This window comes from Prenolepis imparis, unplaced genomic scaffold (assembly GCF_030444845.1).
Source record: "Prenolepis imparis isolate NDT839.2.m4 unplaced genomic scaffold, iyPreImpa1.0 SCAF_7, whole genome shotgun sequence".
NCBI lineage: Eukaryota > Metazoa > Arthropoda > Insecta > Hymenoptera > Formicidae > Prenolepis > Prenolepis imparis.
Genome location: NW_028141165.1, coordinates 8,631,831 through 8,650,005, shown reverse-complemented (window position 1 = coordinate 8,650,005; position 18,175 = coordinate 8,631,831). Strand labels below are relative to the sequence as shown.

General features: G+C 38.1%; 1 protein-coding gene across 1 annotated transcript in view; it reads left to right on the top strand.

Annotated features, from left to right (window-relative positions):
• The window catches only part of Mid1 (calcium-permeable channel component Mid1), an 82,794-nt gene that overhangs the window by 41,418 nt on the left and 23,201 nt on the right, over nucleotides 1–18,175 (top strand). Inside the window, exon 2 of the mRNA XM_083042079.1 lies at nucleotides 17,116–17,338. Coding sequence (XP_082898205.1) covers nucleotides 17,116–17,338 — 223 coding nt within the window. The remainder of the gene's footprint in view (nucleotides 1–17,115; nucleotides 17,339–18,175) is intronic.

Genomic DNA, 18,175 nt, shown 5'->3' with positions numbered 1-18,175 from the left:
ACGTCTTCTCCACTCAATCCGACTTCATTTGTGAAAATAATATCGCTGAGTTTCTTGTTCGCCGAAAATTGTAATTGGCACGAGTGCGTCTCGATTGTGCTCTTCCGCCAGAATTATCGAGCCGCACTAATTGGGCTTAATCGATACTAACGCGTTAACAGTCGACCGCGAAATTTCATTTAATTGCGAAGAACGACGATGCGGTGAGAAAGACACGAATTTAATACAGGAAAATACTTGCCGAAATGACGTCTCGCAAGAAGACGGAAAGTGTCTCGGCGTCTTTCGCGTTTATTATATGCCCTCGGCAATCAACGTTTGACAGACAGTTTTATTCCGCCGCGTTTTTTTCTCGCTGCCGCGATTGCTTCTCATTTTTTGCACATCTTTCGCGAAATTCTCCAATTTATTTGATTGTGAGATTCACGCTGACGGTGCAATTTTACGACTTTTTTAATTGCGATTTGTCAGGTGTCCAAAATATGAAGATTTACATGAACCAAAGTGCAACGCACATATAAAATATATGTGTATGTTCCATAACAGTTTATTATCAGTACACTATATATATATATATATATATATATATGTAAAACGCTATGTACCACGTGGTAGTGGCTATATAAACTATATATGACTATAGTGGTTATCATGAATAATTTGACACTGCCGCCAATTCATGGATCGTTTAACGTCACCCTACCGTCAATTTCGCGTCTTTCAAGCGTATATAAACAGCTGTTATACATACATACTGTATATGCTGTACATACATATGTATATGGTCAAATTTTTTGTAATATTTATCCTCTGTTTCTCTCGTTCAATTTTTTAATTCGTACATTTAAAAACTTGCATACTTTTATGTTATATAATACATAGTACATAAACTAAATTTGTGCATAAAACATGAAAGAAAAAATTGGTAATTATGATTATTCGCATATAAGGGACATAAAAACAATGAAAAAATTTATATAAATACGTGTCCTTGTTTCCTAGTTATAGTCGAGTTATAATTTTATATTCCAGTAATATGCAGCTGTGTTTACTTTTATTGGGAGTAAACGAAATGATCACCTTTGACCTGAATGCAAGCCTGCAATCGTATTACAGACTTTCTCAATCTTTCAAAAATTCACTCATTGCCAGTATTGAAATACTTCCTCAACATATAGGAATAGGAATTTCCGCAAGTAGGAATTTTTGAAAGTTTGAGAAATTCTATTACAGGTTTGCATTCAGGCTATTTCAAATATTATATTTTCTATAAAGGTAAACAGCAGTACATATTACTATAGTATAAAGTAATTACAATTCCAAAACAAGGTAAAAAAAATAGGATATACATTTATATAAAATTTATTGTTTTGTGTCCTCCGTGCACGGTTGAAGAAGGTCACGTATTTGTGTCAATTCAAATTTAAGCTTTAATTCTTTATTTTATATTTTTCTATTTCTTTGTCAATATTATATTTTTATCAATATTATATATTATTATTATTTAATATATAATTTTTATATAATATATAATTAATATTATATATTATATACCTATTATTTCTAAATATCTCTCTTTCTTCCTCTTCTCGTTATTTAAAAAACTTTATAAGTCCGATGTCTTTAAAACTTTTTTTAAAATGTTTTAATGTTGAGTTTATTTGCAATATATTTAATTATCTATGAACACAGTGTGTTTATCCAAATAAATTTCCTCGTCTTCCGCGTAATTACATGCGTAAGTATGTCGATGCGAAGTGCGAATTTATCATCTCGACAGACGACTTATTTTTCCGCGGAAAATCTCGTCTTCGGGGTACAAACGAGAGAGCGCGGTTCTGATTTACGTACATATAAAGGAGCGAGCGCGAGAGTTGCAGCGCGAAAAATCTACCCCGGAACTTGTTCCGGCACTTTGTAAAGGACGTATAGCTTCGTCGAATAGATAGATAGATAGATAGAAGGGTATATCAAGTTTGAACGTCGATCCCGTTCGCCGACGATGATGAAATTCGTTACGGTTCAATTTCGACGTAGCGAGCGAGCGTGAACGTTTACAAGCGGATAGGTACGCGCGTTCGCTTGTAATGCAGCGCGATTACTGCGCAAACGAGATCAAACCAGGTTACCAGAAATCTCCTCAAGTTTTGCCGCAGTATATATATATATATATTATCATTTATACTCTCTCTTCGTTCTTTCTTTCACTCGTCTTTAAGAAGCCGTAAGATCGTTCCTGTTGCCATTTTTTTTAGAACGACGTGTGTAATATGTACACTTTCCACGATAACGAGAGGACCGTTTATATTTGTAACCCTTTGAGGTATCAGCTTTTGAACTTTCGTCGTTCGGACACCGCGGACGTCACAAAGCATCGATTTCGTCTCGAATCACTGCGTATAAATAGTGTTTTACCAGCTGGTCGTCGATTTTTGCGAGACTAGAATTTTTAGTTTACGGTTCGCGTAGTTAAAAAATCATCGCGGTTTATCCGCATTGACTAATGATAGTTTATCGCTTTATAAAACATTTGCAAGCGCATAGAAATATATTTTTCTTTTTTTTTCTGATATATTATATTTAAATCGATATAGTTAAATGTAACACTCTCTTTCTTTCGTTTCTCGTTATTTAATATAAATTGATATTTAAAAAAAATGGTTTAATGTTCAATTTTTTTGTCATATATTTAAGACATTATAAGAAAAATATTCTTTTTATAGCAATTATTTTCGAGCATGTAAACAATTATAACATGGGAGGGGTAATTATTTATTTGTCATAATCTTGTATTATTTCACATTTTTTTTGCATATACATGGATACACGAAGCAAGAGAAGAGTATACATATATATAATATTTGTGTCAATATTTGTTGCGTTTAATAGCATGATAACTGTGATAGATTCACATGTGGTACGTCAGTTACGCTAAACGCGCCAATTGGCATTTTGGGGGGCAACATGCGAACGCGCAGCAGAACAATAATTACCGTCACCTCAATGCGTTATTTCGATAATTATGGATCTTTTGATAATGCACAATATCATTTTAATTTAATTCAACTCGGCCGAGAATGTAATTGTAAATATACTCCCGCGCCATGTAGATACATATATACACATGTGCAAATATATCATTCGATTTAAATTAATTACTCGCGCTTCGCTTTACCGCGCTCGCGGTGTCGATGAGGTAAATTCGATAACTCTCTCTTTTTTTTGTCGTGTCCCGAACATCTGCATTCAGTGCGGTTTATTACCGATGCGTTTCCTACAACGCACAATTACGTGTTATCAGATATACAATTTCACGTACCTGTGTGTTTGCACTTTAAAAAAGGCATGTGATCTACTAGCGAGAAGCTAGCGAAAAGAGAGCAAGTTATAGATATAATTTATCGCTGTGTATAATGTATATGGCGCCATTGCATCAATATTGACACATCTTCAATCACAATGCAGACGCTGAGATTGCATGTTCAAGAAAAAGGGAGGGAGAGAGAAGACAAAAGCATGCATCGAACAGCTGATTTCTGGCTCAGAATTTTAACGTTTGAATTTACCGTAATGTTAGCTCGTTGGTTGACGCACTTTTACCAACTTATTGACTTCTAGGTCGTATAAATTCAACCCATCAACTTCAATTTCTACCCATCGTAACTTTTACCGCAGCAGTGCGTTTCGAACTCGTATACGCTTCGCCCCGATGCATTATTCGCTGCATTCGATGCGAAGCTTCGATCCGCTGGAAATTCGTTCGTGGTTCGCGTTCATTACGAGCTCGATACACGGGTGGTCGCAGCTTTTACAGTCGCGGTGTATCAATTCATTTGGTATGACCAGGCGTTGCATTTAATAGCAGTGCACCGCTTGCACAGTTGCATCAGCCTCGAACGAAAGAGAGAAAGGTAGAAAGAGAGAGAAAAAGAAGGGATGAACGCGTTTTCACGCTAATTAATCGCTCGGGAAACGTCGTGTATGTCGAGACGGTTTCGATCTTACAAGCAGGGGTGAGGAAGGCGGACAAGGGTGGCTTCGCGATCTAGCTAGAGCGAAACCCAATCCGCCCGCGCATTTCCCCGAAGGTTTCACGCAAACTGTTGCGTTCCTCACGTGCGCGCGATTCCGTAGGAAAACGCGAGGAATCTCCTCTGCAGTAGCCGGCGAATACGTCGGCGATTCTGCTTTGGAGACATTTCCCCTCTCTCTTACATCGGAAACGATTTCTTACGCTCCATATATGTGGATATCTTTCTATAAGAAATTATTAAGAAAGCATTTTTTAAAAAGATTTCTTAAAGTTGATGATTAATATTTGATTGAAAAATCAAGATAATTGTATCTTATGGCACACTACACAGACTGTCCCCTGTCCTCTGTCAATTTAAGTAAAATTTCTTCAATTGTTTTATTATAAAAATATTAGATTTAATTATAACAAAACTATTAAAATTTGTACACGAGGAATAAAAAAAACAGCAACAGTATGTCATATTAAAAAATGAAATATCTCGAAAAGATGTTTATTTTTTTAGCGAGGAATACGGTAATATCAATTTGTTGCTTATTGCTTACACCAGGTACATTTTTACAACACGATATTTTATATTACGAAAAAAAACGCACTGGAGAAGCTTCTTTAACATTTAAATTTGACACAACGACGCGCGACATATTTAAATCGCACACAAGTTCGTCTTAAATTCGACAGCTTCGACAAGCGTTTCCTGAAACGAAAAGCTCGTGCTCATCATTCATCGCACGCCATCATTTATCCATCCATATATATCGACATATCTCGATCCTTCTGAAGGGTAGATATTCGGGGAGAAGGTGTCGACGGCGGTTACATCGACGTTAGCCACTGATAATGACATCCTCTTTCCCTTTGCCTGCCGCGGACATATTTGCATTTTCAATTCGTCCCTCGTCCCGTCGACGTCGCGCGCTTTGAACCCTGCCGCCCTGGCCGGAATTATTCACTCCGCGATGTTTGCAGCACGACCGTTTATCATCTCTTTTGGCGGAACAGCTTCTTTATATTCCGCTCCATCCCCGTAGATATATCTCCTAGTTTTCGTCCGCATTTTCTTCTTCTCGGCGAAATAAAAATTATTCTTCGCACACATGGATGTAATCGCTAAATGTAATCTTCTTTTCTCTTTTTTTTTTTTTTTTTTTTTTTTTAATAAAAGGATGTATAGCTCAAATGAGCTTAATATTAATAATTTGAGATCAGTTGTATTCCCGCGTATCTTGTACGGGCGCGAAAATATTGTATATCAAGTAGAATTAGAAAAATCCAGGCTGGTTTTAGCAGGATCGTTTGCGAGTGTTATTAGATGCAGTCACAGGTGTAGTAAGAGGCGGCGAGCTGTAAAAGTTTAAGTCCCCAAAGTTCGGTATGGCGCAAACAAAATGAGCTCGATATTCGGCCACGGAGGGAGAGTATTGGCTCGCAATATCCAATAATCGATGTAATACCTTGTCGAGACGCGAAAACCGGAATTCCCCGCTTGAAGCCTATTATACGGTCGAAAATACAGATAATGTAATTATACGGCTTTGCCGGAAACGACGCCGGGGATTTCGACACCGTAGGCCGAGAAAGGACGCGTCGTACACAGAAAGTTCGCTTATGTATAATAGATTAATTGAAAATAAAAACAAAAATTAGCATTCTACAACGACTAACGATAAAATTTGTATCTCTTTCGTCGTTTCGATCTTCATTAAAATATCTTGATACGGTATTAGTTAATAATTTATGAACTAGATTTTTCTATGTGTAAAAATAATATATTTTATATTATATATTATTTATATTATATATTAATATTTTATAGAATATATTTTTTATATTATATATTTTATATTATATATTTTATATTATATATTTTATATTATATATTTTAATTACATATTTTACGTCGAATCTTAATTGACTATAAATCTTTTAAGATTAATTTTATTCACCGGTTACAGAATATTTCTCATCTTACGTTTTTTTTCTTAATATCAATTTAATTTCATGAAAGGCAATGACTAACATTTATTTAGTTTCTATTCACGTGGTGTCGTCCATTTCTACATCAAATATTACTTTGTCCTACTCTCTTGATAAACTGAAAGTTCGCGTATTGTTCCATCGACCCTTGCGCGTTTCATTTCCGGTGCATGATTTTTCATCGCGGATTCATTTTCGTTTTTTTTTTAATGTCGCGAGAGGGGAAAGAAAACTGCTTCGGCCTGATCAGAAAGTAAAAAAAAAGTTTTTACGGTTATTATTACACGGACTTGACTCGTCATGAGATCTCATTAGCGTTGTCTCGAGGAGAATTGTTCTATAAAAATTTACGCCAAAGAAATCGATAATCCTTCTAATTGACAACCTGTGTGCAGGCACACAGATATTTATAATTAGTTGTTTATAATTAGTTTAATGATGATTAAGCGTTATTAAAAGTCATTGCTAGAAAGTTATCCTCTTTAAATTAGCGCAAGTTGTTGAGTTAAATTAGAGTATGAGAAAACGTCTTTGTGAAAATATAATAGTTTAGTTTAGACTGATTTATCAGTGGAATATAATAATACGTATATTTTATATTATATTATTCAAAGAAGATAGAGAACTTTCATTGCATAATAAGTGGTAGCTCGAATTTTCGAAATTTCATATTTACATAATTGAATGAGTAAATATTAATGCAACAACTTACGCTATATGTATATAAGGAATATTTATAATATATACATCATAAAGATGAAATCTTAATTTCTTAAATCTTTCCCGCGTAATTTCACTCATAATCTTTTCAATCTGCATGCTTATTTTTATAAAAAAAAATCACACGCACGAATTAACAATTCGGAAGTCAATTGAGGGGACGAGAATATGTCTCCGAATAATCGAGGCGCGAATTTGTTCGTTTGGCGGAAACGAATTCTTGATGCACAAGGTGCTATAAAAGGCGACGAAACGTAAAAAGGCTCCTCTTTGTCTCGCGTGCCCACTCCGCTTTGTGTATACAAAAGTGACACTTGCCAGCGGCCGTCTTCCAGGCAATTGTCTTGCCAACAACCAGTCGTGGCTTCATCGAGCTGCAAGTGAACCGCACATGTCAACATGCGATTCGCGCCTTTCCACAAAGCTCGAGAGAATCTCTTCTTTAAAGAGAAGAATTTAAGATCGTGATCTCACGATTTTTCGCTCGCACAGATCGTGTTTAAAGAGATAAAAAGAAAGGAGAAACTCATTATGTTCAATTATGTTCCTTCTCTTTCTTTATATCTGAAGACAATTCCTTAGAATTAGGCGACGAAGCTAATCGAGATTATTTTAACTCTTACGTCTTACTGCAATTATATTTCAACTTTAATTAATAAAAATTTAGATATGAAAAAAGGGCTAATAAGAGCCAGGCACTCTGATTTTAGGTGCAACAAAATGGTTTTTAAATTCCTCTATTTACTTAAAATAAGGAATATAGAGGAGTTTAAAAATAATTTTGTTGGACCTAATATCTATCCCTAGCTCTTATTAGTCCTCTTCATATACCTAAAGTATTTATATATTAGAGCTTTTTCGATTTATTATTTTAATTAATAAGATAATGAAAAAATAATTTTGGACAGAATTATTTCGACTCGATTTGCTCACTTTCATTTAGTTTAAAGTTTGACAATGCTTATAATACTTGTGGAATTAATATTTTGCGGAACGAAATCATCCAGGTCAATTTGAATTTTTTAAAATCATTTACTGGTTTCAATTTTGCCTGGCCAGATCCATAACGTAAAATTTCCGGGCAGTAACTTCGATTTTCAGTGATGGTCGGATTGAAAATCGCTCGCTATTGAATCCCTAAACCTTTCGCTTTTCGTATTTTTCGGTCCTTTTTTCCCCTTCTTTTTCTCCAGTTTTTTCGGACTACGAGCGAATTATTGCATGGGTGATCACATTGCATCCGCATTCCAAGCGACGCACCGAATACCGGAAGTAATATCGGATCCCTGTGAAAATGAAATGTTTTTTCATTAATATATCCCTTTGCGGTCGCGTCGCGGAAAATATTGGCCGGCCGAAAATTCGAGCTCATCATCTGATGCGCGACTAATTGACGAGCGCAGCAATATTAGAATTTTAATGCTTGCAAATTCGCTTGATGCTGTGGATTTATTATACATCGTCGGAAAATCGGATGTTGATGAAAGAGAGGGAGAAAGCACTCGGACATACAATCCGATTCTACGGTGCAAAAACTCTTGACCTTAATTTTAATAATAAATTCCTTGACGAATTCGAGTTTTAGCACAGCTTCTATCTAGTTTTTATCAATTCTAGGTAGAGTCCGTAGATTTGGATTCCGAAGTCGAAACAAAAAACAGAGGGATACTTGTATATTTAGATCGATCGCTTCTTGCGAGATCTTGAAATCTTGGGGAAAAATATATTTTTTAAAATATACAAATATTATTTATACAAATTATATTTTTTTAATAAGATTATATACAATACAGCTTTTGAAAAATATAAAATACATTCTTTGAAACATATAAAATATAAAATTTTAAATATAATCCAAACTTTTGACTCCTCGCGAATTGGAAACAATTTTCGAAAAATTTACAGTCGCACAAATTCAGCCAGACGCATCCTTGTCTGTTCATCCATGCGCACGAGATAAGTAATCGGATGAACAGCGAAATGTTTAATTCGTCGATTAGCTATGTTCGTTATATTTTCGATAGAGTATATAGTCGTCGATCGCATCGATCCGCCAAGCGTAATTTACGGGCTGTCAAATCGGTATCGCGCGCGCGCGCGACTATAGATATCGACTCTCGACTCACGATAAGGTATAGGTATATCGGGTAGATATTAGCGTGCCGTGTACACACACGCAATTAGCGTGATACGCCCGGTCGAGCCGCGCCAATATGCTTGTTAGTAATTATATACGTCGTGCTGCGCGAGCGTTCCTGGGAGCGCCGCGCATAAATTTCACATCCCCGGAGAGAGGCCTCCCTTCGACGCGAATTAAAAGCAAAGAGAGAAGGAAAAAAAGAGGGAAGGACCCCGAACAGGAAACAACGACGCCGGTGGCCGGCAAATGAGTGACTGGAAGCGGTGTGGAATTTAATCCAATTATACCGCCAGTATTTGGATAGTCTTTTTTTCCTTTCCCGGTCGCGCGGATCGAGTTCCCGGATTAATTGTGCGATTCTCCCTTCTCTCTTTCTCTCGAGTTTCCTCTCTTCTTTATCTCTTTCTCATTCTCGCGCACTTTGTTAAAGTCGTTATTGTGGAATGCGCGCTTTTTTTACCAAGCGCACGTGAAGTCGGTTGACGCAATTGTTTATTAGTCAGTTTGGTCTACGAGAGCGTTATTTGTTGTCCTCTGTCTTGAAATGAATCTGGATTTACTGTTCGTGATATTATCAGTCGTTTACACAGACATTAAAAACCAAATATAAAAAATCTCTCTTTAAGAATTATACATATAGATGCTTAATAAAACTCTCATTAAGATATAAAAGTTGCAACTTAAACGTATACTTTTGCCCCTAATGTGAACCTAGCCTAGCAGTTAATTATAAACATTTTATCTCACGTTAAATTCAATCACGTTAATTCCCTAACGGAAGGAGCCTTAAAAGAGGGATCTTATCATTCTTTATAACTAAAAACCAAGCATCTCATAATTCACACGGAGAGACGGTTTACTTTCGTAAACTAAAAATTAAAATAATTTGACAACAGATTCGTGCGCGGAATAAAACAAGCGAGCTTTCCGCTTCCGCTCCGGTGATCGACCGCCCCTAGCTCGCGTCCAGAGATTCCGCGCGATGGCGATCCGATACAAGCGGATTTCCCTCCCCGAGTCGGTGGTTGCCAAGCTCCATTATCTCGTTCGTAAATTACTACGTAATGAGTCCAACTTTCCGCGAGCGACAAAGCTGCCTCCTCGAGTCGAGAGAGATGGGAAAGCGGGGTGGAAGGAGAAGAGGGGGAGAAAAAAGAGGAGCGAAGGAAAACAAGGGTTGCGGACGAAGGCACGCGAGCGCATATAATAATAGTCTTCTCCAGACTGGGAGACTTCAAGGGAGGATTGCAGCGAAATACAAAGAGAGGAAAAGAGGAAGACAGAGAAAGAGAGAGAATGGAAGGAGAGAGAACTGACCTCCGAGGAACACGACGACGACGACGACGACGATGACGATGACGACGATGAACTACGGAAGGGAAGAGGGGGAGAGGGTGAAGGATGGTGGCGAGCAAGCGCGTGGATTTTGGGTTGGCGGGAAAGAAAGAAGGAGGGGGAGCAAGGGGGACAAATATAGGCCAGGTAACTGGGTCACCCTGACTGAGGGCATTGCTTTTGCCACGTGACCACCCCCTTTTCCCATCCGGTCACCCTCTCGTACCGCATTACAACCCCTCTTGGTATCCCGATCCGATCCGATACGTCGACGACGACGACGACGACGACGACGACGACGACGACGCCGATGTGTCCCTCTGCTGTCACAGCTTCGACAGACGACCACCGCTCCTTTTATTTACATTACGTCACGTTGTTGTACGTATCACTCTGCCTCGCCTCCCGTGGATGGGTTCCTCTCTTCCGCATAGTTGAGGGTTTCTCCTCTCCCCGATGCTTGCGCTCTGACCTTTCCCTTTTCACGCCTGTCTCGATCTCTCCCCGAGGGATTCAACCCCTTTACAAGCTCTCCGTGCGTACCGGAAGATGTGTCTATCGGCGGCGATGATTATTCTTAAAGAGTGGATGATAACCTGTTTTCAAAAATAGCGATCCGATCTACATCAGTTCTCGTAGCTAAAAGGAAGCTGCGAAAATCAATTGGAAAATTTCCTTCTCCGAACGTAGTACATCGTGTTTCCCGGCGAGAACTCGTATAATAATTCTAGAATAAAATGTATTTTTAACCGCGAGATTTTTCTCGAGTTAGTCTCGAGTATGACTTATGACTCGCTTCTCCCTCGAAACTTCAGGAAGCGACGTAAAAAGAGTAAGAGCGAGGAGAGAGAGAGAGAGAGAGAGAGAGAGAGAGAGAGAGAGAGAGAGAGAGAGAGAGAGAGAGAGAGAGAGAGAGAGAGAGAGAGAGAGAGAGAGAGAGAGAGAGAGAGAGAGAAAGAGAAATGGAAGACAGAGCGAGGGAAACGTGCCCGCTCTCTCGAGATCTCTCGAGAGAAGATGTTGAGGAAGCGCCTGGACTAATAAGGAACCTTCTCGCCGTTTTTTCGCCTTGCACCTTTCCTTCGCGCGACATGCTTCCTTTTAAGGTTTGTTCTGCATTGCGGGACAATTTTATACAGCGAGGCGCATCCTTCATCGTCGCCGAATTAAAACTTCAGAACGGACTTTATTTGTGTGTGCATAAAAAAAAGCGACACGATAAAACACGAACGAAAAACGCATTATTTCGCGAAATAATGCAGCGTCGAAGTTATATTCTTGGTATTATATATAATTGGGACTCGCGTTGCGCGTACAATTTTTCCTTAGTCACTTTTCATTCCCTCTCGCTCTCCTTTGTTTCACCCTTTTGAACGCACGCGATTCAGGCGGTTTAAACAGCTGTTTTAATTTTTAATCTCGCCTGAGAGCAGCGGGTCGTTATCGATTAGACAAGACCACACGCCGTCCGCCGTCAGATTACGCGATAACGATTGGTCCTGACTGCGAGGGTGGCCGAAGGCGGAGGGAGGGTAGGAGAGAGAACACTCGACCTTTCTTTTACTGGGGCGCTGGGATTTTCCCGCGTCGATTGCGTTGTCATTTCGTTACCCATTGTGTCGGGGGCCTTTTGCAGGACGTGGGAATTCTTATTTTTGTGCGAAAGCTCATCCTCTTTTGCTCTCCGACACTCGAAATCTCGAGATTCAGCGTCCAATACTTTCGCAATTCATCTTTCAAATTTTTCAGAAATAATACAGAAATTTTTATTTGACATGCAGAAATGTGTGCTTGCAATTTCAAATCGAAATTAAAAATCTTTAATGAGCGTGTTAAATTAATTGAAAGATAAAACTTGTAAATATTCTGGCTTTAATTTGAAAGTTGTTTAGTTGTAATGTATACTTTGGCAATTCATTTTTCAAATTTTTAGAAATAATACAGAAATTAAAAATATTTTAAAGATTTATTTGACATAAAAGAAATGTCACACGTTACAATTTCAAATTGATGAAATTAAAGATCTTTGATGTGTTAAATTAAAAGATAAAACTTATAAATATTCTTGCTGTTTAATTCGAAAGTTATTTAGTTTTATAATGTAACACGATGTAATAGTTTACGAATACATTTTAATGCAGCTTTTACGATACGTTTGACATTTGTCATGTTATGCAATGTATCATTATTTCGTTCGCCTGTTGCTTTTCCCTCCCTTCGGATCCGCTTCAACCGCTTGCTTTTTGTCTCTAATATGCTTGAAGAAGCTGTTTGCATGCGCGAAACAAAGTTTCGCTGTGCCATCCTCAAACAAATCGAACGCACTGTGTAAAGTATACGATAAACGTCCCGTTTCTCCTGTCAAATGCCAGTTGTCTCAAAGCTTAGAACAGGTTTCGATTCAATCTCTAAATCCAGAAGTTAGAGAGAAAAATTAGATGAAAGAAATAAATTCAATATTAGATAAAGAAAATAAATTCAAACGATAATAGATTTATATAGAAAATTAAACGATAATAGCCCAATATTTTTATAATTATTATCGAACAATACTCGAGAAGAGAATATTGGAGAGAGAAAGAGCGAGCGAGACAAAAAGAGAATCAAGCAATGCGAAACGAGCGTTGGAACGAACAAAGAAAGAGAGACCAGGATTAAAGGGTGCAAGAGGTGGGGGTGGGGGGTTGAAGAGAGGAGGGAGAAAGGGATCGCATCTGCCTGGTTTGTGCCAACGTGGGATAGTCGTCGGAGGGTTGAAGAGAGAATTGGGTCAGCCGACTTGGAGAGCACTTCAGGTGTAGGTACCTATCTTCCTGCTTAGCGGGGGCCACCTTGCCATATTCTCTCTCTCTCCTCTTTCCCCTCTTTGCTCGAGAGGCTGCAGCGTCGAAGGTAAAACCAATGACAAACTATCGGCCGCATTAAAGCGAAGAACAGAATGGAGGAGACGTATGTTCGATGCGGCAATCGCAGCCTCAATCCGCGCGAGGACCAACCACGTGGAAGATTTCAAGATATCTCTTGTGTTTGCCGTATTTGCAGAAAAGAGAAATGGAGGGGGATAGAGGAAAAAGCTATCTTACGCGCTCGCGATACGCGAAAGATCATTGTGTGTGATTATATGGAAATATATATTTTTCCCTAAAAGAGAGATATGGTCAAAATGATAAAATCACTAAAATATATGATATTATTTTTATGCAATTTTTTGACATGCGTAGATATTAAAAATATTAAGAATATAGGTGTTAATAAATTTCAGGATATTGAAATTTTATTATAATTTCAACGACATATCGTCATTCCTCCCTCTCTTCTCGTCTTCTCGCCCTCGTAGCCTTCCGTGTATTCCTCTATTACATCGTTTATATATTTCCGCATTTACCGTTCTGATTATTCATCACGTTGTCCTACTAACCACCCTCTTGACCACCCTCCTGACCATCCTCGCCACCACATCGTGTCATTACCGACGGCAAATATTCTAGGAGCGACAAGACAGAAGGGTCGGAAATGAATCTCCGTTATATATCGCGAAAAACATTTCTTTTGTTTAACTATTCCGAAGGGGCCGACCGTTTCAACCAATCTGGAGATATGTTCTCGATATCTCTTTTGTGACAAAAAAATTAGATCGGACCTTTCTGATACACAATTCTGATCAAAAAAACCTTTGACGCTAACCAACAATTCTTCGCAGATTAAAAGACGCATTTTTTACAATAAATATCAAAGATTTGAATTTACTAAAGCATTTCAAAATTATAATATCGTTAGAATTTCAACTCGATTAATTCAATCCAATTTAGCTGGGATGTTTGTTAATTTATTTATATTTTTCATAAGAAGATATAGTCGAAAATTCACATTTATCAGTTTCGTCCACAGCCGAAGAACTGCATCCCGAACAGGGTAGTTTCAATGAAGCAGGCATTTATGTATACATATACATATATAATACTTGATAAGTCCAATATCCATATGATCTCATTGAATATCTCTCAAGAATAGCCTTCGAATGTCTTTTATTACGTCGACTGTTCGGGCGACGCTTTCGAGTTTTTTTTTTAAATTGATTTTTCTCTCCATCGAATCTCTCCAACAATAGCCACACGAACGACACCGTTGCATAATTGGATCCGTGTTTTTCCTTCGCGAATATTCTCACGAGAATATCCATTTACGGACGAGCGATACATAACTCTTGATTAGCGCACGATTTTAACGTTAAAATTTTTAAGCATTTCTCGCTGCTCTCAAAAGCGCAAAAATCGCCTCGAATATTCTCGCTCTTAAACGCGTTTTAAGTGATATTTCCAACGAGATGAATTCCGTATAACCCGGAAATGAAGTAAAGAGTGAAATATTTAAAAAGTTAGATATTTGAATTATTTATTCACTAGCTTTTAAGATGATGTGCAAGATTCCTCCCCTTTCCTCGCTTCCCTCCCTTTTCAAGCTTTGGTGAAGTGCCGTCATTTTTAAATGTGTTTTAAAGGATATTTGCGACGACGGAGGAGAATTAAAATTCCGTATCTAATCCAACAGCGAAATAAAATATTTATAAAACGTTGGATATATCTCTGGACATATTTATATAACTAGCTTTCAAAATGGTGCATGAGAGACGTTCCCTTGGGCCGGGGGGAAAGGGGACACGAGGTTTTAAGCTTCGTACACTAAGGCTAGCCTATTTATAAATCCGAATCTGTGTATGTGTGTGACCCGGAACTTTGCTCACTCTTACTACAATATAACCGCGCTTATGTCTCGGTGGAGATCACAATGCGGAACGTTTTCCCTGCGGAGGGCAGCGACGTACACCAACAGCCTCTTTCGCGCGATGCTTTTGACGTCTACTCCCTTTTTTCCAAGAGTACTCGCGAGCGTGGTACGCTACGAATTTAATAAACTCCCCTCGAGAAAGGGCCGAGTCTACCGGGTGTTTCGGAAACAATGTCTCTATCTCTGCGCATAAATCTTCTCATTCACTCGCGCTTCTCCCTAATAGTGAAAAATTAATTGCGCCAATTGAGGTACCCTATTAGGTCCGTTTTTGCCCGGTAAAGGGTTCATCCGATGATTAATCGCTTACGGCTCGTTGAAAATCAAAAGATCCCGATAAACGGAGGATTAAATTCGCGTCGACGATATATTTCATCGTGGATCAAGTTTTCTCACCCCGGTATGCAGAGTGATCCATTAGATACAGGATATATATATATATCCCCCGAGTTTGAAAATATAAAGAGAGTTTAGAGTTGGATAACTTTGCAAGGCGAGCGTATTATGCAAAAAGACATTTTTTCCTTCGAGGCTATTTCTTTCGCTATTTTTGAAGCTTATTAATTGCATGTTCTTTACTCGAACAGATTAAACAGTTATTTTGCATAGATCTAATTCTCGATCGTGTGTGAATTCACTTCCGAATGCTTGTTCCTATATCTGCCGTGAATCCTCAAGAGAGACGGTTGAAATGCTCTACATTTAACGATTGCTGCGGCTCGTAGGACATCCGATAGACATCCGGGGACGGTGTCTGGTGCGAGATGGATAAAAAAAGATCGCCCAGAATGTTGGATATATAATTATAGCACGCTCTCGAAAGGATGCGCTAGAGCGACCGTGTTTTAAAGATGGCTTCATATAGGTCAGACACAGACCCACCTTATTGCCTATTTCGACCTCACTGGCTTGACCCCTGGAGATTTCTTGATATTTGACAAGTAGTCTTTGAAAAGCCTGAGACGCTCGTAAACCGTCAGTCTGTCCCCCGAGAAATGGCTAATTTTGACGGACGAACGGATGGATCAGCATTGACATCTTGTCTCTCTCTTTCTCTCTTCGTCTTTCGCCGTCAGCTTTTATTTTAAAAACGGATCTGACCTATACCCGTGTGATCGGGAATGACACAACGGAGTCATCTTTGCACTGATTTTTATTACAATTTCAAGTAGCGTGATGGAAACGTCAAATCTTGCCGTGATTACATTTTCGATAGAGCTCGCGATTTTTATGTATTTGTATACAAGTCACCAATGGCTAATAATACAGTGATATTTTTTTGCGTAATCGCGCAATTTTAGAATATTAAACATTTTTATAATTTTACGAAATATAAAATATATGTATATATTTATATGTTTGTGTATTTCTGGTGTATATGTAGTTTTATGAAGAGAGAGGAAAAGGGTCCTATTATATATCTTTTAACCTTATGAAGAATAATTCACGAGAAGGATCAAATAGAATTATCTGAAAATAAACATCACTCGGAATTGGTATATTAATAATGATTTATTTATTCACACACGTTTCAACAAGATATGCTTTTAGGAGAGTATTTCGTATTAATAGGAAAATATACTAATTGGAAGGCTGAGAGAGGAATAATAGCTTAACGTGCTTTAACTCGTTAATTTAACCATTTCCCGCTCTTCCTTATTCTATGCTTTGTAATATAGTCTCATAGCTTTTGCTTGTATTAACACAGCGTCCAGAATAGCAGCAGAGGAATGCTTAAACGTAAAAGCAGGAATATTAGAGATATCCAATATGTAACACAAAATTGTCCGCTGAAATATTTTCTTAAAATTTAGTTCCACAATTATAATGGAATAGTTATTCCGCCTGTAATCTTTCTGGCAAATTTAAATAAAAGAACGGTTGCAAATTAAAACTGATACAGCATTTATCAATCACTATATTATATTCTATGATTATAATATATTTACATATTTGAGATTACAGAAATAATTATTAAATATTCATCAAATAACAAGAACAAATTTGGCTCAACTTTCGACTTCTCTTTGTCTTTGTTCCTCGAGATTCCATTTAATGACGGATTTAAATATACAAAGCTATAGGAAATTTGGACTAACTAGGACACGACGATTCTGATTTGCAGGAGGCGTATAGGAAATGGGTGTGCAGCTCCCTGGTGCCTTACTTTGCTCACGGGGGACCGATGGACGCGGAAACCCCGGGGGGCAGCTGGACCGGCACCAGATTAAGGCCCTGCCGATCCTTCTGCCAGACCGTGGAGCAACGTTGCCCCTACTTACTTCCGGGCGATCGTGCCCCCGCGTACCCCACGCAATACGCCGGCGAACCCACCTTTCTTTGCAGAGGTAAACGAAAAGAAAGTTAATTAAAAAGAAAAAAAAGTCATCGTGCTCGATTCGATTTTCTCAGTTGTTTTCTCTCTCTTTCGACGAGTCGCGTCTTCTTGACGAATCTTGTTTGAAGAAAGGGTAAAAATATTGGTTGGCACCCTACTTTTGTGTGTGTTATTCGCTTCGCAGATTTGCGAAGTGATCGTCATCAGTTCTGTTCTTTTGACTGTTCGCGCGATTTATTTTCGTTAAATATTCATTTTCGTTTAATTAAGTCCGCTGCATATAAATTTGCACGAGAACACAGAAGCGCATAAAAACAACAACCGCAGTGCAATGTCCTTCATTCGCCCTCTTCCTCCCTCCTGCAAAACAATGCGTCCTCATTTAAATTGTTATTGCCGCACACCATAATGTGACCAATAATATTTCAGGCTCACGTAAATTCCCATAAATAACGCAATGAATAATATATGTGAATTTTCCATTTTTATTCGTTCCTCTCTGACGTTTCTGTTTTTTTCCTCCAGTGCAATATAAATGCTCTTCAACTGTCAACCTGGTTGAGACTCAGTAATCTCGACTCTTTACGGATATTCTCTGATATCGGATGCGTATTAAAAATACGATAAATAAAGAAAGAAATTTATAAAATGTGTTTATCAAATTAATATCACAATTTTACCAAATTACGATATCAGTTAGATAATTATTAATTATCGTTGAAGAAGAGATAAACGCGTGTAATGCAATAATCTACATCTTCCTCTCTCTTTGCGAGAGAAATTGACCGTGTAATTTTATACGAGAGCCAGGGAGAGAGTTTCCTCTCTGTTTATATCGTCGTGCGGA